The 23,411-nt window shown below is 46.4% G+C and overlaps 1 protein-coding gene across 2 annotated transcripts in view; it reads left to right on the top strand.

Moving 5' to 3' along the window:
- The window catches only part of SOX5 (SRY-box transcription factor 5), a 349,663-nt gene that overhangs the window by 81,794 nt on the left and 244,458 nt on the right, over positions 1 to 23,411 (top strand). For both annotated transcript variants that reach the window (XM_044452207.1, XM_044452206.1), the window contains exon 2: positions 16,384 to 16,470. In XM_044452207.1, the coding sequence (XP_044308142.1) occupies positions 16,384 to 16,470 (87 nt within the window). The remainder of the gene's footprint in view (positions 1 to 16,383; positions 16,471 to 23,411) is intronic.

Below are 23,411 nucleotides of genomic sequence, written 5' to 3'. Positions count from 1 at the left end.
CAAAATAGGCACGGTGATAAAACGGAGTTGTATGGCAATAAAAAGATTGTATGGCAATAAAAAGATCGCCATGCAACATCGCCAGGCGTGTGCCCATAAATGCAAGCAACCCAGCAGTCCTTATAGGAGAAGTGCAGAAAGAATGTTCTGTCTTGGGATCTCTGCAGGACGAAATTTGGCAGTGGTAGCAGGGGTCCTTGGGCATGTTGGGGTCTCCAGTGGTAGGGGAGGTGGGCAGTCTTGGACCAGCTCCCCATGCGTGCCAGGCCTGGGTGCCAGCCTCAGCACAGCACACAAGGAGCAGCAGTAAAGGAAACAGACCCTTGAGAAGACTTTACAGGAACCACTTTTGAGTGTAGTGGGAAGCTCTGCTCTTCTTCCTTTCAGTTGCTTTACCTTTCCTGCTTTCTGCATGGTTCTCTCAGGTGCTTTCCATTGTACGCTTTCTGAACACAGATCCACAGAAATGTTAGCATAGCAGCTGAGAGACTGACCGACAAACGAGAGTCCCGTATTCAGATCTTGCTTCACAAATAAGCTTAGGCAAAGAACGGGTGCATATCCTGCCCTGCCTTGCTCTCCCATTTTGCCCCTCTCCTCTTGGGTAGTGAAATTAGGAACATATTCTGTTTGCTTGGGTTTTGGAGGGATGGGAATTGGATTTCATGTTGGAGGAGAATATCTCCCCGGTGGTGTAGCTGTTACAGCATTATACCTCCTGAATTTTGCCAAAAGCAAACATTCTCAACACACTTTATATATATTGCCAGGTCCAAATACCTTAGAGATGTTCTAGTGAAGATAACATAATTTCAATAATATAAATGTAACTGCATATTGCCAGTGAATTTCTTATCAAATAAAGTTATTTCTTATCAAATAAAGTTGAAGGCCAGTTTCAGGATTCGTTTTATACGAAGCATCAGAGGAATGTTGACGGAAGCCCAAGAACTTCCAGTAGGGCTGGCTAAACTTGGAAATAGAGGAGACTGTGGGGTGTGTGTGTGTGTGTGTGTGTGTGTGAGAGAGAGAGAGAGAGAGAGAGAGAGAGAGAATGTGGGGGGGAGACATTTTCATGAAACAGTAACAAATATATCAAACTTCCTCTTCCTCTCCCACACTCCTTGTAGCATAAATCCAACTTTTACACACAATATCCCTAATTATTTCTGTTCATTTGCCCAGGGACAACTAGTTACAAATATTTTAACTAGTTTGTACCAATTCTTCGCAATTTCTTTATTCATCCAATTCACTCAAATAATATTTCCATTCTTTATCTATGCCAGAAATAATGCAGGGCATATAGTCTAATATTCTGTGAATGGCAACAGTGCAAAAAAACGGGACAAGTTGCCAAAGCAGATGGAGCACTGTACTTTGCAGAGAAGCTCACGAGCAAATCTTGCAAGGTTTTTTTTTCTGCTCAAGCAAATTCAAAGCTGACATTTGCTTAATAATTTCTACTTAATTTGACAGTATGATTTCATGCAAATACTATCTACATTTAAACACACACACACACATATCCTGATTTACTGTGGAACTACCTTGCTCTTTACTAGGTCTGATTTATGGAGGATGTGTTGTTGTTTTTTAAATTGTTCATCTCTTCCGGCATCTGGCACAATAAAGATTGCGATTTTGTTTTCACATATGTTATGCAAGAGGAGTTCAGGATGTGGAGTTGTTTAGCATCAGGCGTGTGTGGTTTAATTCTCACTTCCAGTGGCAAAACATTCTGTCATATTTTCAAGAAGGCTAGAAAGCATTTCATCCTGGTGTATATTTCTTGATTATGATTTTAACCTTCTGTTCTTGGCTTTAAACACTCATGTTCACACACACACACACACACACACACACACACACAAAGCCTTTCTATTTGCAAAATCAAATTAACCAATCCACTAACTCCCACACATGGATTTGATAATTTTATTATTATATTTGACTACCAACAGGCACATTAATGCATAACTGAATATAGTTTCTCTAATAACTTGAGTTCTGTAGTGCCGAATTGCATCGTTTGATGGATCTCTGTGTCCTGGAGGCGGGTGGAAACAAGTTGTCAGAGGTTGTTCATGGAAGCCTAGACTGGCCTTCTTATGTATTTAGTTTTTTACAAGGTGGATATTCCAGTATGGAGATGTTGGAAAGACCAAACAGGCCAAAAAACAAACCAATATGTCAAAACCAATCACAGAAACCATGGCTGGCTAGCTTAGAAGTTATTCTGGAAATAATATGTGATTTGTTCCTGGCCAAACACAATATAACCAGAAGCAGGGAAATGGAGCTCCAGAGAAATGGAGCTGCCTCCACTGAAGTTCCTTCTTCTGGTAGACTCCAGTCAAGCCACAGGTCCATGAGGAACCACCAGGGACCAGCCATCCAAGAGCCTCAGTACTTGGGCAGGTTGGTAAGGCAGGAGGGGCCCCCCCCCCCAGTTGTTCAGAGCTTTATGCATGAGCACACAATCCAGAAACCCAGTTTGGTAGTTAACTGGCAGTCCATGCCATTTGCTCAGCAAAAGAGTTCCCAGTGCATGCTGAGAAGGGTCAGGTCCTAATCACAGCCATAAGGGCAGTCCCACCCAGAAAACATTGCAGTAATCCAGACCTGAGGTCACTAGTAGAGACGTGAGAGGAATCTGTTTGGGGGAGGGGATCCAGTAGATTCCCTAGAGTCCAGGTCCCCGGTGAGTGCTCTCAGCATTTGCAGGGAGCTCACCAGGAACCAGGTCCATACACTGTGCAAACAGCACCCCTCTTCCGTGCCTGGTATGTCCACTTGAAGCTCCCCTCTTCTGTGCCCATGGCTGGCCCGGCCGGCAACAGCTGGCAGAGAGGGTTGATGGTTGTGCAATTGGGGCCTACGAGAGTCTGCAGACTTCCTCTTGACTTAGATCACTTTGCTGGACTGGGCCAGCATGGAGGAAATCTGCAGATGCTGGAGGGATGGACTCCAAGCAGATTTGCCCAGTGCTAATCCCTGGTGCCTGCACCACTGCTGCCAAGCTATCCCTGTCCAGGAGAAGCTGCTGCTGGCAAACCAGCTGAAGCCGGGAAAAGGCCCTTGCGGCCTCTTGTGACTTCAGAGAAACAGAAGGATCTGGGAATACCCCTGGCCTCTGAAGCTGCTCTTTCAGAAAGAGGGCAACACCATCCCGAACAGGCATGCTCCTGTCCCCCGGACTCGGGATCCACCTGCCCACGGGGCTTCTGTCTGGCCAGGATGCAGCTTCAGTTTGCTGGCCTTCCTCCAGCCCTGCCCTTGGCCAGGCTGCCTCCTGTCAGCCTCCTCTGCTGAGGCCACCATTTCTAGTTGTAGCCCTGTGGTGGAGCACATGCTGTGCATGAAGAGGATCTCCCAATTATCCCCAGATAGCGCTGGGAAAGACAATTCTGCAGCATGTTGGAGAACTAGTGCCAGAACAGTCAAGTGGTAAGTCTACCAGCATTGCTGCTTCCAGGTTTCAAAGATGCCCTCCAAGGGCTCCTTCCCTCAGGGAATCCACCATCTTGGTGCTCTTCTCACCAGGTGCTCTTGCTCTCCTTTTGCTTCTGCTTCTGCTTCTGCATCTGCTTCTCCTCCTCATCCTCACCACTAACGCTGGCTCACTTGACGTCCAGAGAAGCAGTGAAGAAGTAAGCAGCAACTTTGCCTGCTCCTCTTCCTCACCCCCAGCACAGTTTGAGATACAGCGAGGGGGCTCGTCAGCAGGGCCCCCTCCCCTCCAGCCTGCCTGATGCTGGCCCTGCTTGGACCGTGAGGCAGCTGTAGATATTCCTGTCCTTCTGAGAAAAACCTTAACTCTCCTCAGTAGCACAATGCCTGCCCCAAAGGCATATCAGTCAGACTTCAAACTGCATGTCAGCTGAACTACTTTCTCATGACTGTATTCCACCCAGCTATGGAGAATGCTACTCAGGAGACTTTTCTTTTTGGCTGAAGAAGGGGTAAAAATGTGTCAGATGAAAAGAAAGGCCACACCATATGAGATGGGAGAATTCCTGGGTCTTTGATTCTGCCTTCTGGGAGAGTATTTGTTGTGAAAGAGGGAATGGTCCATGTGAATGTGTTTGTGGTATTCTTGATGCAGGCATGTGGGAGAAGCTGCTTCTGTGCCTTCTGGAACATGCCCTGAAAGCAGCCCACATCTAAGATGGGATTAAATCGAGCTTCTCTATCCTGGAGCCCTCCAGATTGTGATGATCTTGCCTGGAATCTGGATTTCTTCTGTTTATGGGCTTCTTCTCATGGTTGGTCCTGGCTTGGAAAGTGAGCCAAGCAGAGAAGTCCACTGAAATTCGTGGAAGTCAGGTTATGCAGCTGGCAACTTTCTTCCACATCAGGTGAAGCAGCACAAAAACACATATGTAGACACCTATGTAGTAGGGGGCACCACTTGGGCAGTGGTGATGCTGGTCTCGATTCGTGATGAGCACCTCACACATGGTGTGTCCACCAGAAAGTCGGTCTCATGGCCTCCAGAAAGCAGGCTGGAGATCAGGGAGCTGAGCCCTGGGAATCTGATGGACTTTTTCACCTTCAAAATAGATTCCTTACACATCCCTATTCCAGCCCTTCTGGAATTAACTGGCATTAATTAACTATGGTTCCAGACATCTGGGATAGGTGAGGAGCACCTGGGTGGGAAAGGCTGCATTGGGTTGTACATGTTCAACCTCCACAGATCCTTCTTATTCCAAGAAATGTGTTCCCCTTCTGAAAGTCTTGCTTTTTACTGTATCTTGATTTGGATAGGAATATAGATCTATAGTGCACGGTGCAGCCAGAATTAAGATTGGTCACATGCACAGCCCAAATTAGAACACTTCTCGAAGATTTCCACAATGCACCAGGATTCCTTTGCAAACACCCTGATGCAAAATGACAGAAACTTGGCCACTGCGCCCACTGTCAAATCTTGCATTATTTCTCAGAGCCACCCCGGTCCCTCCCTCTCACTCCCCGCCCCGCCCCACACCATTCCTTCCACGCACGTTCTCCTCCCCGCTTTGTTCTGCCTGCTCTCGCCACGCAACTGGTGAGGAGGTGCGGCTCCCACTCCCCCACCCCCAGCTGCACTTCGCTGACATCATAAATTATCCAGATCTAAATGGACAACATTCATTAGCCAGGCACTTTACCCAAAGAGGCAGCTCCGGAGCTGGGCGCACTCTCCCCTTTTTATTAAAAGTTAAAACGCTGCTGGCTGTCACGGAATGAAGGGAGGGGAGGTGGGCAGGCGGGCAGGCGAAGGCAGGTTAGAGGACAGTGCTGCAGAACTAATAAATAAAAATAATAGCGATTACCATTGGCTGAGTGACCCGGGGAGAAGAGCAGCGCGGCGCCATTTGTTGTTTCCTTTTCACTTGTCAACAGCTAGTGGCTTAAAAGCCTTAGCCTTTGTTCAGGGCCTAATAGCACCTGTTGGGATGATGGGAAGGCAGCTGTCAAAGAGAGAGGGAGAGGGAGAGGGAGGGGTGATGGGAGGGAGGGAGAGCGCGAGGGAGGGATGATTGGGTGGCAGCAGAGACGAAGACCAGGGAAGAACAGGTCCTGGATTCATCCAAAGAACAGCCGTGGCTGAAGAGTCCACCTCTTAAGGTAGATTAGGTGAGATTCCTTTGCCTGCACACCTGTGCATTCTCTTTCTGCCCCCAAAGGGGTGGCATTTGCTGGAGAATGCGAGCAAGATGCAAGTGTGGTCTGAGGCAGGCATGGGACACCTGTAGCCCTCCAGAAGTTTGGCCTTCAGAAGATAAGAACATCAGACAAGCCCTGCTGGATCAGATCAGTGGCCCATGCAGACCAGCACTCTGTGCACACAGGGGCAAACCAGCTGCCCACAGTACCCCCAGAGCGGGATGGGTGCAAGACCTCCACCTGCCCAGGCCCCTCAGCAACTGGTGTCTGCATCCATCCCAGCTCCGGTCAAGGAGGGAGCCCATGGCCAGCGAGGCTAGTCGCTGCGGAGAGGCTCCTCCCCCGTGAATCTCTCCAGTCCCTTTTAGAGCCATCTAGATCAGTGCCCACCACCACTTCCCATGGCAGCAAATTCCATAGTCTAAGTAGACGGTTCTGTGGTGAAATACTTATCTGTCCTAAACCTCCCCCCAGTCAGCTTCATGGGGTGATCCTGGTTCCAAGTGTTTTGGGAGAGAGAGAGAAATGTCCCTCTCTTCTCTCTCTCCATGCCATGCATCATGCCTCTGTCATGCTCCCCAAACTCACCTTTTTTTCTAAGCTAAACTGCCCCAGTTGTTGTAGCCACTGCTTCTAGAGGAGCCCGTAAATGGCTTTGATCATTTTACCACCCACTCCTGCTACCCAAAAGCTGCATTTTTAAACAGGCCCCTTCATGCCTCTCTTAAACTGCAGCCAAAACAGAACTGACTGCTCGTGCTGATGTCTAGCTTTCCTTGCCTCACTCCAGCTTTTGCCCCTTTCCCTTTAGATTGTATGCTCCTCGGTTCAGAGGCCTACCCTCTTGCTATTTTGCTTTGTAACATGCCTTGATCTTCACGTGATCCGAGGGCACAGAACTTCTTTGAGTCTGAGGGCGAAATTCCACTTCAAAGAAGGTCTTGAGTGGGGGGGGGGGTGGCTTTCAGTAGTGGATAGGGTCAAAGACAAAAAAAAGTCAAAGGGACGGGGTCAGAAATATCAGCATTGTTTAGCTTCTCTAAGATCTGGAGTGGCTCTTGGGCTTTTAAGAATGGGCAGTGGGTGGGGAGGGGGGGCTGCACAGAGCCGGAAGGCCCCAGAGGAGTTCTGATAGAGTAGTGAGAAGCTTGCAAACATTTTTTGGCGTTTTGGTCGGTCTTAATACATGTATTGCCTAGCTTGGGATTACAAATAATCAACTTTGTGGGTTATTTTAACATACACAGACCCCAGGAATTTTGGATTTGCTCAGGCCAGTCAAGCAGAGTTGTTGTTGTAACTGTTGATATCCTTTGAAACTTAGCAAGACAAACCCTGGCTTGTGTCGGCTGATGTCCCAAACCAAGCTTCTGTTTCGGTTAACCCTGCAGTTTACACAGAAGTCTTCTGTTTCTTTACCAGCACACTGGGGCGAATATTTTGTCTGGCTGCAGGGAGAAAGCTTTGTCACCGACTTTACTGACAATAGACTTAGAAGTGAAATGATCTGTCTTTGGTGCCCGGAGGTGCTCAGCCTATTGTTAGTTAACAGCAGATATCTATTGCTGCATTTTTGCTTTGCAAAGGTTTGTTAGCTTTTAATGACTGACAGTCTGCTACTGAAAATACCATGGTATTCTGGCCTGTTTACTGACTACTCAAGATTTTTTGTTTTCTTTCTAGCTTGCTCGCTTTCCTTTTCCTTTTTCTCTTTTTTAAAGCAAGGGCAGAAAGGGAGTGAGAGAAAATCGCAATGTTTAGGTGACCTATTCAGTTTTGTTGGTTTAAAGAAAAAGCAGCGAAGTGTTCATGAGGAAAATGCTAACCTGGAGTGTGTTTGTGAGGGAGGTATAGGGAAAATCTTCTCTGTGTGTGTATGTGTGTGTGTGTACACACATAATCCACTGAACACTTAGATCAATGTTAGCTGCTCTTCTCCGAGGCCGACCCTATGTGTCCCGCTGGGACATGGAGAGCTGGCATGCTCAGCTAGGCTTTCTGAAGCAAAGGGAACCTCTTTGTGTTGTTGTTCTTGGCCCTTCAACCTGTGGATCTAGTCTGTTGTCATTGCGAGACTGACAGGGATTCAGTCCTGAGATGTAACCCTGAGATCTTTCAAATGGAGCCTTGTAGAAAAGACATCCATCTAGAATGAAATTATTCTGCGCCCAAGGTTTTTTTTATTCCTTTTTTAGGAGTCCCACAAAGCACACCCATTTACATATTCCTTCTGGCAAGATAAATTAGTTTGAGCCTAGATATTTTGTTTCTGCTAATCTTAATCTGGAGGAAATCAGATTTCCTTGTAGAGGAATGTAGATTACCCAGAGATCCCCTTCCTGCCCAAACCTACTGTACAATGTGACTGTTGCCTGGACCACCTGGACTTGGCCCAACTTATTGGTCATCGTTACCACAGTTTTGAATTCTGCCAGCCTATTACACTTTTCTGCTGTGTTGCATCTTTTTTATTCTGTGATGTTTTTGGTTTTTTTGGTTGCTTTTAAGCAGATTGTTAACTGCACTGAGATCTGTTCTGTTTTGGGGACAGAAAGCTGGGTATAAATAGCTTATTAAGCAATTCACAGGACTCTACATTTAGTCATCGTTTGGGAAGACCATTTGAAATTGGTGGACCTCAAGGTAGTCATGACTCACTATTATAATTGTTTCCAGGGAATCCGCTAAATCTACTGCATCTACATAATAATTTTGTAAATATTATTCACATGAATGGTGCCATGGAATCCACTAAGGGTAGCATCCAGTATGGCTGTCCATTACCTTCAGACTCTGTGAGCATTAGAAGTGGGGAATCATTGGAATCTCTCTAGCAGAATACTGGTGTTTGAGAGCAAGCCAAGCCAAGAGGAAGTCTGCAAATCTGAGAAGGGTGCTTGGACTTGGAGTTCTGCACTGAGCAGCGGGTTGGACCTGATGACCTCTTGGTCCCCTCCAAGTCTACTACTCTATGATTCTATAAGTATATGTGGAACAAAAATGGTGCAACCAGCAACTTGCTTATGCATCCTTTGAAGCAGATCCAAAGGCTGTTGCCCATGATGTGGAAGATGGACACTGCTTGCTCAGCATTTGTGCGGGGCTCCATTCCTGGTGAACACCGTGTGAACAGCCTTCGTCTGCGTCACGTGCATTAGCGTGAGCAGGGACTGCCATGTGTGGCATGGAGAAGGGATGCTGTTTGCACAGGGTGTGATTTGTTTGTGGCAAGCGCTGGCTGAACCCTGGACAGGCTCAGCAGCAACTTGGACTCACAGCTGCATCAAAGCAGACCAGAGTATGGGGAGCAGAACCCAGGCGACGCAACAGGTTTCCCGCCCTGAAAACCGATTCCTCACACATCCCTAATAGGTATCCATTGGGAAGAGGGAGATACACAGAGACTAGGGTTGCCAGTTCTTCCCCTCACCCCCCCCAGAGTGTGTAGAGGCTGAGGCACTGCCAAGGGTCTTCAGAGAACAGCAGTGGTTTGCTTCTCCTCTCCCCATCCCCTAGAACAGCCCCTGTAGCAGCTCTGAAGATGGTCTTCCACCTTGGGGTCTCAGCAGCCATGCAATGAACCGCACTGGCCATGGGGGAGCCTTCTGTGGCCAGAGACCTGGCTCTGGCTTTTTTCTTCTGGAGAGACAGCTGGGACTCCTAGTTTCCTGTGGTCCTCCAGGCAGTGTTGGGAGGCCATGAGATCACATCTTAGTGGAGTCTTCTATAAGAACATAAGAAGCTAACTTAGAACAATGCAGATTACCACTTCTGTCTGGCTCCCCAACTTTTCCAACTCATCCTCCAGATGTTGACCTCCAGGACTTTCACTCCTACCGGGCCCATCCAGCATAGCCAATGGTCAAGAATTCTGGGAGCTGTAGTCCACCACTTCTGAGGGCACCAGGTTGGGGAAAGATGGACTGGTGGGAGAAGTAGCTACTTTCCAGATTATCCTGACCTGGAGCTTTTCCAGCCATACCTGAAGATGCCAGGGGCTGCATCTTGGTAGTCTGAAAGACAACGCATGAGTACTGCTGCTGAGTTCTCTCTCTTTCCATTTCTTTTCCAGTTCATTTCCATCATGTCAAATGTGGAGCATGCAAATCTCCAAGCTGCTGTCATCTGTTTGTAATTTCTTAACTTTGTAAATAGCAAGCAGGTGGATCCAATCCTATTTATGGCAGAGTGCAGTACCCTTCACTTATGTGATTATTAATAATTTCTGTTGTAATTTTCAAGGAACAAAGTGCTACAGATTTTATATTAAAGTTTTGCCTGTTAAGCTCACTGAAGTTCCATGGCAGTTTAACCGATTTATATCACACCACCTCCATAGCCAAACGTTGCCAAAAAATACAGCCAAAAGTATTTTGGTCCTATAAAATTTGAGTCTTACTTAGTAAATTTGGAAACCTATTGCAACTACCTGTTCATTGCCATTTGTCATCCTTATTCTTCAAGAAACTGGATGTAGTTTGAAAATTGGGCTTGGGCTTGGGGTCAGGGTTAGTATTGGAGGTAGTATTAGGGTTAGTGTTAGTATTATTCCATTTATATCCCACCTGTTTTCCTCTTCCGAGGAATCCAAGGTAGTTTACATAGCTCTTTTGTATACTTATAACAACAATCCTGTGGGGTAGGTCATGTTGAGAGTGAGAGGTTCACCCAAAGTCACCCAGGGAGCTTCATGACCAAGTGAGGACTAGAACCCAGATCTCCTGGATCCCTAGTCCAACACTTGAACCACCACACTGGTGCTGCATCTGTAGTATTTGCTTAGTTCATCGGAAAACATTATGTACTATTGTAACAACTCCATTCTCATGATAGTTCAGCCCAGCGTGTGTGTGTTTGGGGAGCTCTTTCAGAACAAGGGGTACCTTCCACTTTGCCAGGATTGTTGGGGAGAGCTTTAAAGGGATGCATGGAACCAAAGTCAACCTAAGGCAAGGCCATAATGCCCAGCTATCAAAAGGCTTTTTCTCTTAAAGCGATATCTGACAGCAACAACACCTTACAGGAAGCACTTCAATCGCTTAGAATTGCAAGGAGAGAATGCACAAAAGATGGGAAACCCTACAATTGTCGGCAGGCAGGGAAGGGGACAGGGAGAGAGGATGAGGCCTGGCATGCTCATCCCAACGTTGGATTTTCTGCCCCACCCCCAAAGACCCAGATCTGACCACTGTACCTGAGGTTCTGCATCCCTGTTTGAACCCATCGGCATGGCACTGGCTGGATTCACACAACACAGCAAGAACCCTGCGTGGTTTCCATGATGTGTGGATTTTTGCCCGAACATACCAGTCGGACAATCACGTGGTCATTCATGCAGCACAGTGTCTGTGCTTCCCATTCCACCATCCCTGCCTCTCCATGCATCCTACAAAAGAGAGCCCCATCTTGTCTCTCTTCTTGACAACAGACTGCAGCCACCTTCTCCAGGTGGGTTCACTGTGAGCTGGAGCCCCCTGCCAGGCATACCTGCAAGTCTGCAGTGCCCTCCAGCTGCTCCAGCACCATATACATTTTTATCAAATGAAAATAAACAGCCTCATGCAATCCCTCTTCTCCTTCCACTGATTTTCACACTTCTCTGTTGTTCCTCCATGTTCCCAGAAGATGATATAGACTCGATCAGAGACGTGAGCGCATGTGAATTCCCTCCCACCACCCACTCCAAAAAGCATATTTTTAGACTGCAAAACTAAATGCAGAATTTTTTTTATTTTTATTTTTTTGCTGGGGTATATGAAGGATAAGAATGTGTGACTCAACAAAACTCGGGCTTAATGGAATTCTACGAATTCTGTCGCAGAGCTCATTCTGCCTCACGTTTCTATTGCAAGCTGTTTGTGTGTGGGTTATTTTCCTCTTCTTTTCACATGAAACTCAATGTGAAAAGAGTTCCAGGGGTACTTTTCCAAAGACATGCCTCATTTGTGCCTGTCTTTGAACTGTACGCGTGTCAGCGAGGGGTTTCAGCTTTTCATTGTTACCCACTTTGAACACTGTTAGTTCAAACTCCCTCAGTCTGCTGCATTGAGTCATAACTCACAGTATCCTTCCTGGTGGCTCCAGATCCTAGCTTTGAGGTAGGAGGTCTGCTTCTAACCTTGGATAAATCTGAATTATCCTCTTGTCCCTCAGTTGCTCCCTACGGACCATAGGATTATCCCCCAAATCACACACGCTAGAGGTTTTACTGTATCAGAGAGTTGCCCCAAACCAAAGTCTTTCCATCAAAAGTGGGTGGAATACACATGGACGGAGCCTGAGCCTAAATTGCTCAGACCGATGCATGTGGTTTCCAGGTGGTGATTCTTATGTGACAATGTACTTCTTTGCTGTCATGTGCCATCAAGTCATCTCCAACTGATGGCAACCCTATGGAGAAAAGCCCTCCAAAGTGTTCCAACCATGACAGCCGAGCTCTGCTCTAGTAAATTCCAAGCTGGGCTTCCTTGATGGAGTCCACCATCTCTTATTTCATCTTCTCTTCTTCTGCCTTCAACTTTCCCTTGCATGATTGTCATTGTCATGAGAAGTTTTGCCCTCTCCTGATACACAATCTTTTTAGAGAGTTGACTCCTGCGAGTCCCTTGGACTGAAAGATGATCAAACCAGTCAGTCCTAGAGGAGATCAACCCTGGCTTCTCTTTAGAAGGCCAGATCCTGAAGATGAAAATCGAATACTTTGGCCACCTACTGAGAAGGAAGGACTCCCTGGAGAAGAGCCTAATGCTGGGAACAATAGATGGCAAAAGAAGGAGGGGACGGCAGAGGATGAGGTGGCTAGATGGAGTCACTGAAGCAGTTGGTGTGAGCTTGAGTGGACTCTTGGGGACAGGAAGGCCTGGAGGAATGTTGTCCATGGGGTCGTGATGGGTCAGACATGACTTCGCGACTAGCAACAACAAAATCACATGCTGACTCTTCTCAGCAGTATCTTTTGTCTCCAAGCACTGATAATAGTGGGAAAGGATCCTCCTCTAAATAGGGTTTCATCTCATGGATGTGTCATCTGACTGCCCTTGGGGTTGTCTGTTCAGCTGGCTTCCACTGATACTCACACTGCTACTTGTGGTTCAATGCAAGCATGGAGGGTGGAACATTGAATCCATGCAGTACAGTGGACAAAGGTGGTGCCGGGGGGGGGGGGGGGAAGCTGGGGAAAGTATGCTCTGGCTTGTACATTTATTAGGCTGATGGTCAGATTTCCAGGATGGAGATGTGACTGCTCACCACTTTCCTCCCTACAGATTGTATTATGTGAATGATGCACACGGGGGCCCAATGGTCACAACTCTTCCATCCGGTATTGAGAAAAGACTGCCCAAGTTAGGCTTGTGCTTTAGGGATGGGCATTTAATGAAGACTGCATTTCAGTGGAAGGCCTCTGAAGTAGTCCAGGTAGAACCAGGCCATCTAGGTCAACCAGTGGTCTCTTGCAGATGTTGAAGAGCCTGGGGGATAAAGCGCAGCCCTGTGGAACCCCACAGCTTAGCTGCCAAGGCACAGAGCAATAAATCACCAGCACCACCTTCTGGACTCAGCCATCCGAGCAGGAGCAGGACCACTGCAGTGTCTCCAGCTCCCAAGCTGAACAGCCTGTTCAGCAGGATGCAACAAAATACATGCATTCCTGGCAGAAGAGTCCGGGCTGAGTTTCTGCCACCTAAAATGCAGTTAGCAAGCCTTGGAAATGTCTTGGAAAGCTACATCCGGTCAGAGATGATTCCAGGTGAGAGATGAGCCAGTGAGCCAACCTAGGAGAGCTCTCCTATTAGGTAGGGTGGAGCAGCTGCCTCAGGCAGCAGATGACGAGCAAAGCAGCGACTCCCTACCAATCCCTGGCCCCCCTAAGCTACTGTGCCCTTCTCCCACTAAGCTGCCACCCAGTGCAGGGAAGTAAGTTGTCCCTTCCATACTCGTGAAGTCCAGAGCACACTATCGGTAGACGGGTCGGGAGGTCCTTCTTGTCCTTTGCCTTTTGCAGCAAAGTATCTTTGGGCCAGCCCTGGTTTAACGTGACAGCGTCATGTACTCCAACTGTTGTCCTACCAGCATTTCTCCACCATTAGAATGATGCCGCTAAGAAAGAGCATGCACGCAAACAAACTTTGGGGATCGATATTTTATACCAACTCACTGTGTCCCTGACTTTGGAAAGCATGGAGCAGGCATGGGGTGGAGTGTGGGGTGGGGGGGGGCATGGAAAGGCTCCAGCCAGTCAAGGTAATGAAAGCGCCTTGTAACGCCTTGTTATTTCTGCAGAGGAAATTAACCAGTTGCTAATAACAGTATGGTCCCTAGGCCAGACGGTCGCTTTGAAAAGTTAACATGTACTCTCTTTCAGTTCCTAGTAGGGGGTAAACAAATGCCAGAGCAAATACACATAAGCACAAAAGTGGAGAATAGCAGTTCTGTGTCTTAGATCGAGATAGGACGGGTGGCCATTGTTATTTAGATGGAACATACTGGAGCACTTATCTTTTAGTACACTCCATTTTCGAACTGAATGCAGCCCTAATCGCAGGATTGAAAGCTATTGTAATTGTGCACCCTTCTAAATGCTGACAAGAATATACAATTACATTGTTTGGAACCGAGTTTAATGTCCCCTGGGTTGTATTAGCATTTGTATTTTACTTATGCATTTAAAAATCTACAGAAAAAACAAGGTCAGAATGTAAGAGTTATAAATATTGAACTCATCCACACTTTCCCTCCCTCCTTTCCTCTTCCTCTTCCTCTCTCTGCATACATATTCCCTGAAAATTCTGGAGAGGATATACATATGAAATAAATGCATAATGGGCCCTCGTGTACTGTCCCTTGAATTGTGGCAAGGAGGAATCCTGGACTCTAGACCTTGGTCAGCTTTAGCAGGATTATTCTTCTGCCTTAGGGATGCAGACCTAATTAGGGTGTTTACCCAGGTGACTTTTAGATAGAAGTAGGGGTCTCCAACCTATTTGACTGGGTGAGCCCATACGAGTATGGAATAGAGAGTGGGTCTTGTAGGTGCTTTCACAAAATGCCCACCATGGGGAGACTTGCCCAATTATCAAATAGTTGCCATGCTAGGAATGCTAGTCTAGAAACTGGGGATATTTCTAAGTAATCAAAGTCCACCAGTGTCAGGATCTAGTTTTCCTGCTTTGCACTCTCAAGACAACTGACCATTCTTTGGTAAAGGTTCTTTATTCTCCAGTGTACATCCTGTAAAGATCACCAGCAAGGAAAGAGTTTCTGAGCATGCAGAAAATGGTTTGTTGAACTCAAACTACTTCTGAGAATTCTCCTTCTGAGTAATCCTAGGTGCCACCCCTCTGAAGGTGGGCAAGTCTCTTAGCCGTTCAGCGTCCCTCTAGCTGGCCGCCCCCTCCCTCCTGATGCTGCGCCATGGGGTCAAGAGCCATTCCAGGCTTGCTTGGTTCCTGGGGCTCCTATCCCACCCTTCCCAAAAGTTGCAGACTCCAACTATTCCCAGGATGTACACAGACACCTTCTACCTCTTCCACCCCAATGTCTGGAGGTGCCATTTATCAGGGCTCATCCTCCCCATTGAAAGAGTCTGCGTCGCCTTGGCCCTGAAACAACATGCCAAGAACAAGCTACCTCCTTCATCCCCAGTGGTCATAAAGATGGGGTCTGATCAGTAAACTGAAAAACCACCCACTGGAACCCAAACAAAGCTGGTGGGTGGTAGCAACCCACCCATTTGCAGTGTGTCCATCTACCTGTTACATATGCAAATTCTTAATGAAATAAAAATTACCAGGTTCAGGGAGCCTGGCGGGCACACTGGTGTCATGGACATGGTGGTGCAATGGTGCCCACAGCCGCCATGTTGGAGGTTCAAAGAGAAAATGGGTCTCTGAGTTCTAGCTCCTGGGGGGGCTATGGAGGGCAGCAGAGTCTTGCCCTCCTGGCCAACTTCTGGGTGCTTTGGTGACATTTGATTGACCACTGTGGGATGCAGGGTGTTGATTCCTTGATCTGATGGAAAATTATTCACTGGGTATGCCTATATCTGAGCATAGGTCTCCCTTCACTCTCCCAAGACTTCCAAAGCATTTATCATCCCCAAGTTTTCCTGGTATTTATATTATTATTTGTTTGCAATGTCTTTGTTGCCGGAAAGGAGGGGGAAAAGCTTGCCACAGTCTGCTTACCACCACACTATGTTTAAACACATTGTAAAGTGGATGTAATTGTAAACACACCGAGGGATATAATTACATGTAGCAGATTTAGGAGCTAATTCTTTGCCTTTTATTTTATTTTATTTTTCTCCCCCACTCTGCATTTTATCAACATAATTATATATATTTTTTGGACTGCAGACTAACAGCCTGAAATTGACAAGCATCCATTATAAGCAGAAACTTGTTCTCTAAATTGAAAAACAATACGCACCAGGTTTCAATGTGCCCATTGTCATATGGAATGGCTTTGTTCCGTAAGAGGAAAAAGCTAATGATTTTGAAACAGCAGGTGACAAAACACATTCTTTTTTCGCACTCTCCCCTCTTATCAGTTTGTTGATGAAGTCATTATGAACTAGGGTCTGTGATGGGGTAGCTCTTATTTTTAGCAGATAGACTTTTAATGAGTTCTATTGTGCCGTCAGTCATGTTGATTCACTCACATCTCTCTCTCTCTCTCTCTCTCTCTCTCTCTCTCTCTCTCTCTCTCTCTTTCCTCTTGATTCAGAAACCCCCAGTATTGAAAAGCTACTATCAAAAGATTGGAAAGACAAGCTTCTTGCCATGGGATCTGGGAACTTTGGAGAAATAAAAGGTAAACCCCATTCTTATCAATCCCAGGGATGTAGAAAAGATTAAAAAAAGCAAACCATTTAAAAAAGAAACAATTACTGTGATTTCAGTTGGCACAAATGAAGCCTGCAATCTTTTTGCTCGTTCTGCTTTGAACTTCTTCTCTAGAGAGGGGGATGGTGTCTTGGGGGCTGATCCTGCTCTTCTGAGCATCATAGAACTCAGTGGGGCCATTCCAGGTGAGATTGCAGTTTACCATCTTCAAGCTCCAGGAGAAATAATACCTTCAGGGGAAGCAGGAAACTGGGTACGTCCCTCAGCCAGATACACGAGTCTCCTGCCTGTTTCTGAAGGGCTATGTTACAGTGTACTAGAAGAGCTGCATCACTGCAGCGGTGAAGGAAGGTTAAAACAGGGCCCTGTGGGAGCTGCCGAATCCCCTCCGAGCAGCTCTTGCCCCTGTGATGCTTCCCTTATCCAGAAGATGGTGTTGCATTCCCTACTGCCCTGGATGAGGAGGTGCCCCAGGAGCAAAGCCACAGGTCTTCATGCTCTGCAAGGACACAGCCTCACTGACACACTGTGCCTTTGTTTCATTGACAAGGGACATGGGAAGCCGTCTTACACCGAGCCAAACCATCGACTTACTGACCTAGCATTGTCCGCACTGATTCACAGCAGCTCTAGAATTTCAGGGAGGCGTCGTTTCTGACCCAGACGTGCCCGCAGGATGGTTTTGCATGCAGAAACAGGCACAGTAGATAGGTCATTGGCTAACCCTGAATGGGGGATGCACTTTCATGTCGAGATATGCAATTTCACACTTTCAGATCTATAGTTAATCTACTAGTTACCCTTTGCAATTCACACATCTCCAAGACGGTGATGCATTGGTATAAAATGAGCTTCTTAGGGGGAAATGCATGGGAACACATCTCACACAGTAGTAAAAATAATGTTGAGATGCACTGTATTGGAAAAATTCTTTGCAAAAGCATGCATATGGCACAAAACTCCTTGCTCATGTGCAAAAATGCAAAGGTAAGGAGGAATGCATGTACGGACTTTTATATCTTAAAAAAAGGATCCCCAAGGTTTGGCACAAACCAAATTTAACCTGGAAACATGGGAAGCTAAGAGAAATCAGAATTGGCACATGTCTCCATCTCTGTATCAAATCCCCAGTGATCAACCTGGGCACCTATTCAAAATGTACAGCCCAGCTAGAAATTGGACTGTACTTTTCTCTCCCTCCTCCCTCCAATTCAGCATACTGAACAGTGGTTCTTTGTATTGAAACTCCAAACTGTAGGACATTGCGTTCTAAAAGCTAGAGAAAGATTCTTAGCTATGAGGATAGGGATGTATGAGAATTTCATGTTTGCAAATCCTGCAAACATGTCGCATTCACAACCCAAAATTTATATTCACACTTGAAAGCAAACTTTCAATGAGATCACATGAACTTTGAGGAAAAATCTAGAAAGCCCAGTGGACTCGGGTATGCCATCTACACCCATCTTGTTTCTTTAACTTCCACTGATGAACATCTACCTGTTATCTCAGGCTTTTAGAAAGCCTTCCATAAATACGTGGCTCAGAATTAAATGCATGAATCAAAAATAAAGGAAGAGCAACCTTTTCTGAGGCTTGTCCCATTTTGCTACCCATGACTATCAAAGAGAAAAAGCAAGACATGCCAGTTGGCAGAAAACCCCCATCACCCCTTCCCCACACCCTTGCCAGCCTACCAAAGAGCAGTTCCCCAATATATGTACATGTACGAATTAGAATTAAAGGCATAGATTAGGAATAAGGAAAGAGCATGGCATGGGCAACAGACCTGCTTGCATAGATTTGATGCTTTGCTTGAGAAGCAACCTCCACATTTTTCCTTCTGTTTTTCCCCTTATTCTTCTTTGGTTTGGCCCTTTCTAAAGTAAAAGTAGCTTCAGTATCGTGTGAGCATTAGTGGAGGTCTGATTCTGCTGTGTTAGCAAGACTTTCCTGTGTAGGAGTTAAGGCAGCTAAGCTCTGGTTTACCATTCTGAGTTCACCGCAATGGACGAAAGAAAGAAAGTTGCTTTGGCAGGTAGGATTCATTCATCCAAACTGTGTGTGATCCAGTTGAGGACTGGTTCTGTTGCAAAGTATCGTTTGATATGGAGTGATCTGACTGTTTTATCTGTAGTTTTTGGCGGATGATTCCTCATTCACATGAGCAAGTCGTGGCCTGGCACTAAACTCAGCGATCAAGATATATGCATGAAATAGGCCGTGCTTTTTTTTATTTGAGGCTAGTATAAAGAAGGTTGAGGTCAGTCGTACCTGCAAAATGCCCCCTCAGATCAGGAATACTTGAACTTGGTTTTCTTTAAAACCATTCATATTTCCAGAAGTCCTTTTCAAGATAGTAATGAAGCATTTCAGGATAACATTGTTTAGTTCAGAATTATCTTCCATTGACTTATGCCATTATATAGGAACTGTGTAGGAGATATATAGAGAGACTTTCCATCATTCTATGCAGGTTGATGAATAGAAAAGTCTGATTTAAAAAGAAAAGATGGCTAAAAATGTGCATCTCACCACCCCATAGACTGAAGTGAAGTTGCACATTTAGGGGGACAGGAGTGCTATAATTTGCACAAATTTTTGGAAATGCAAATTTGCACAAGTGCCAATTCACACAACAGCATACAAACAATTTGTGCGAAACCTGATCCCATCAGTAAGTGGATAACAGAAAGAAGGGTATCTGAACACAAATGGGATGGATTTAACCATGTCCATATATCTCTGCTAGTAAGTAGTTAGTAAATACTAACCTTAATTCCATAAAATCCAGAAATATCCTATATATAACAGCAAACTCCCTTTCTGTGGATCCATATGTAGCCAAAATCATGCCATCCATCTGCAAGAGAAGGCTATCAACAGGTTCAGAGGAACACCAAGTTAAGCTAAAGCATTAAAACTATTTGGGCACCCCACCCCAAAATGTTAGAGAACCAAAGGAATGAGGATGGAGCCTGCCTTGTAGGCGTGGAGTGTTGCCTGATTATTTGGAGTGGGGAAAATCAGCAAACAAGGGCGGGGGGAAATGGAATGGAATATTCTAGAAAAGGATGTAGCTGTGTGGCTGGAACCCTTCCACAATGCAGCCTTCAGTTGCAGGTCCTCTTTGAGACAAATTCATGTCTATTAAGTCTGAAATCTGAAGGTCTAGAATGGTATTGATTTGAGTTGGTAGTGGAGGGAAAGAATATGACCCATATTCCCCACCCCATGCCAGGACACCATTTCTGTCATGTTTCCTGCTACTAGGTGACATCTTGTGGTTTTCATTCAAAACTGTTCTTCTTCATCTCCAGAGAGGAAGCATTAATCCTTTCTTATGCCCCTCCTCCAATGAGGTATTGCCTGAAGCCAAGTCCGAGTGAGGGCAGGAGTGACAGGTGATATGCCCTGCCCTCACTCTATGTCTTCTAGACTTTAACTTTCTAAATTTCTCTTTATGGTATGACAGTATGGTTCTTGAGTAGAAATATTCTCCATGGGATGGAACACAGGTTGCCTCAATCATCTGATAATTCGCTGGCATAGCCAACTTCAGCACAAACACTATGTTTCCCTGTTCCCTTGGCCCTGGTTGGAGCCAAGCTATTAATCAGATCATGGATATGATGGTGAGGAATTATACATTCCAACTAGTAAGATTTGTTCCACGTGAATATATCCTTGAATGTACCCTACACTTCTAAGTCATGTGGGAATATCTCTATGGTGTCAGAACATGTATATGATATCTTTCTACAGGTTTTTAAGCTATGCCATTTTCCTCCTCAGAAGCAGTCTATGGCCTTCTGACACCATCTTAGAGGCCATGGATGGTTCTGAGTCCAGCCCCTGGGGACCTAGCTCCTTGCAGCCAGTGCGAAAAGAACCACACCAGCTGAGGTTACAGCTGAGCGTGGTGGGAAGGAGCATGCCAGGAGTTGCGGAAAGGAAGAAGCTTGGCTTGCAGGCTTTTGCTAAGTCCAACAGGCACCCCAGCCCCCTTCCTCGCCCTTCCCAGGACTAGATCCACACTGCCCAAACTGGCTGTTGGGAGGAAATACACTGACTGTGGCCACTTCCAAATACCTCTGCTCCAGATCCACAGATGGACAGGGGAGCCCAACCAGAGGACGCCTTGGCCCAAGGACCCATCAGTCCTAAAACCAGCCCTGTTGGTCGGTTACATAGAGACAAAACATGTGACGGAAGTGAAAGCGCAGCATTCGTTAGGGAAATTGGATGGCAGTGTCCTCTTCTCCATGCTTAGTGGTTAGGAGCACTTTTTAAAGGATCACCAATTGAGAAGTGAGGCTGCACGTGGAATGGGCCTGTTGCAGAAGAGATGGCAAAACAGCCAGGCCTTGTGTGCTCTCCCCCTACTGGAAGGCAGTCTTGGCCTCCTTCTCCCTTCTATGGCTCTTTCCCTTTCCTTGGATAAACTTGACAGTGGTTCCACTGTGAGCTGCTGACATGAAGGAAATGCTCAAGGCTTTTGGCCTTGCCTGGGGGATGCTGGGAAGGCAAAAACAGCGTCTCAGGGAAGGATTGGCCGACTGGCCTTGTAATGTGAAAGAGCAGGCCCTTGACTGGCATAATGTTATTTTTTTCCTCTTGTGTTTTGTGTTTGAATCTTCTGTCTTGGGATACAACCTGAGTTACTTGTGGAAAAGAACCAGATTTGCAGGGAAGCTACAAATCCAGTCAGGCTGATGGAGTGTTGGAAATTTTATTTATTTATTAAATTTCTATACTACCTATAAGCCCAAATGGCTCTCTGGGTGGTTGATGATTAATGGTGAAATACGATGAAATTCTCTATTTGGATTTGGAGTTCCTCTTTTATATTCAGCTTGTCTTGAACTTTCTGATTTTTCTTTTAAAAAGTTGGTGTAAAAAGCCATATACAGTGGTACCTCGGCTCATGAATGCCTCGGTTCACGACCAAATTGGGTCACGAACAAAACTTTCATGAACATTTTGACTTGGGTTGCGAACTCCGCATTGGATGGCGACTAAGATCGTGGCCGTCTCCCCCCCCCCCCCCCCCGAGTGGGGAGATGGCCACGATCGCAGTCGCGTTCATGCAGGGAAGACTGGCGCCATCTTGGCCATCTCTCTCCCCCGCCAACCAGCACGATCGTGGCTGTCTCCCCCCCCCGCCCCCACGATCGTGGCCGTCTCCCCCCCGCCCCCCCCGAGTGGGGAGAAGGCCACACTCGCAGTCGTGTTCGTGCAGGGAAGACATGGAGGAGCTTGCTGAACTCCAGCGTGAGCAGCAGCAGGGACTTGCTGAGGAGGATTCCACTGAGGAAGAGGAAGACGGGGAGGAAGTGAGCAGGGATGTGATACAATCCATTCTGAAAAAACGGAATGAGTGCCAGGATGTCTTTGGGAAGCACCACCCCAGCAGAACTGTGACGAACAGAGTGTTGAATCTGACGAACGATACCGTGGTCTCTCGTTTCCGGAGGGTCGTGCAGCGCAGGAAAAAACAAGTGACTATAGGCAGATTTTGCACCAGAATTGACCCTGCAGCTAAGAGACAAAGAAGAGAGGAAACCCTTGAAAGGGATCTCCCCATGTCCTTACGGAGGGGGGCTCTCCCTCGAAACAATAATCTGCCCCCCACCCCCGGGCTAGTGTTCTCCACTGCACTGTACAGTACTTTGTCACTTCGTTTCAAATTTTTCTGATTAAAAGAAATAGTTACAGAACGGATTAACCTTATTTCCATTGAATCTTATGGGGAAATTTGACTTAGGTCACAACCAATATGGGTCACAACCACATTCGGAGGGGCCAGAATGGATTAACCTTTGGGAAATTGGACTTGGGTCACAACCAATTTGAGCCACAACCAGAGTCATGGAACAGATGAGGTTTGTGAGCCAAGGTACCACTGTATGTCTTTTGTGCATTTCCTATTATCAGTACCACCTAACATTTATACCCTACCTTCCTTTCTTTTGCAAGGAATCCAAGGGAACCTGCACAGCTCTTTTCATTAGTTAATTCTCACAACAGTCCTGTGAGGTAGGCTGGGCTGAGAGTCTGCGACTGACCCAGGTCGCCCAGAGAGTGTCAAGGCCAAGTGAAGAGTAGACTCCACAGGTGCCAGTCCAATACTGCAAGTGCTAAGCTACAGTGGGTCTCACTACACTCTTGATATACAGTGTATGGATCACAGTATGCAAAATTTCCAGAAATATTATTTTTCCAAGTAACCTACATACCAGGATATGCATTTTGGTATTAATGGAGAATGCTACTGCAACATTCAGAGAAGTGCGCATGTCAAAGGAGAGCTGAGTTTTTGCTTCTAACCACATACTGCTTCTAAAATGCAAAATGGCAAATTCCTCTCTGGGGTGTCCGTGAATCAGGTGGCATCCTATGAAAGTGGGGGGGGTGTTTAAATTATTTAGGGGGGATCCTATCAAAATGCACTTCCATTAAGCAGAGAGATATTGCATCACTTAATGGTGAAAGGTTCACCTGCAGTAGCATATATTTTAATGCCAAATTGAGCTGTGCTTCACCTCTTTGGAGAGATGAAGTCCCATGGGGTGCATGGCCCAGCCATGGGAGTCCCATGGGGCTGCTGCTGCTGCTGCTCTCCCCCATTGTCCCACCTTGCTGCTGCCCTCTCAGCAAGCAAGCAGTGGCTGGGGCAAGGGAGAACCATCTCTCCTCTCCCTGGGTAGCTGTAGAAAATGGGCTGAAAAGGACAGAGCAGGAGAAATGGGCAGAGCAGAAGGGAGGACCTACAAAGACAACTTTCCCACGTCCCCGTCCCTCTGAAAACCACACCAGGTACAGCAGTCAGATTATTGTTCATTGCAGGCTGCAGAGCAGGAAAGACAATAGAGGTGGGATGAGAAGGAAGTAGAATTCCTGATGTTT

The sequence above is a fragment of the Varanus komodoensis genome, unplaced genomic scaffold, assembly GCF_004798865.1.
Source record: "Varanus komodoensis strain SLA01 unplaced genomic scaffold, ASM479886v1 scaffold70, whole genome shotgun sequence".
In the NCBI taxonomy this organism is placed as follows: Eukaryota; Metazoa; Chordata; class Lepidosauria; order Squamata; family Varanidae; genus Varanus; species Varanus komodoensis.
The sequence above is the reverse complement of the archived record's forward strand: the minus strand, read 5'-3'. Positions and strand labels throughout refer to the sequence as shown.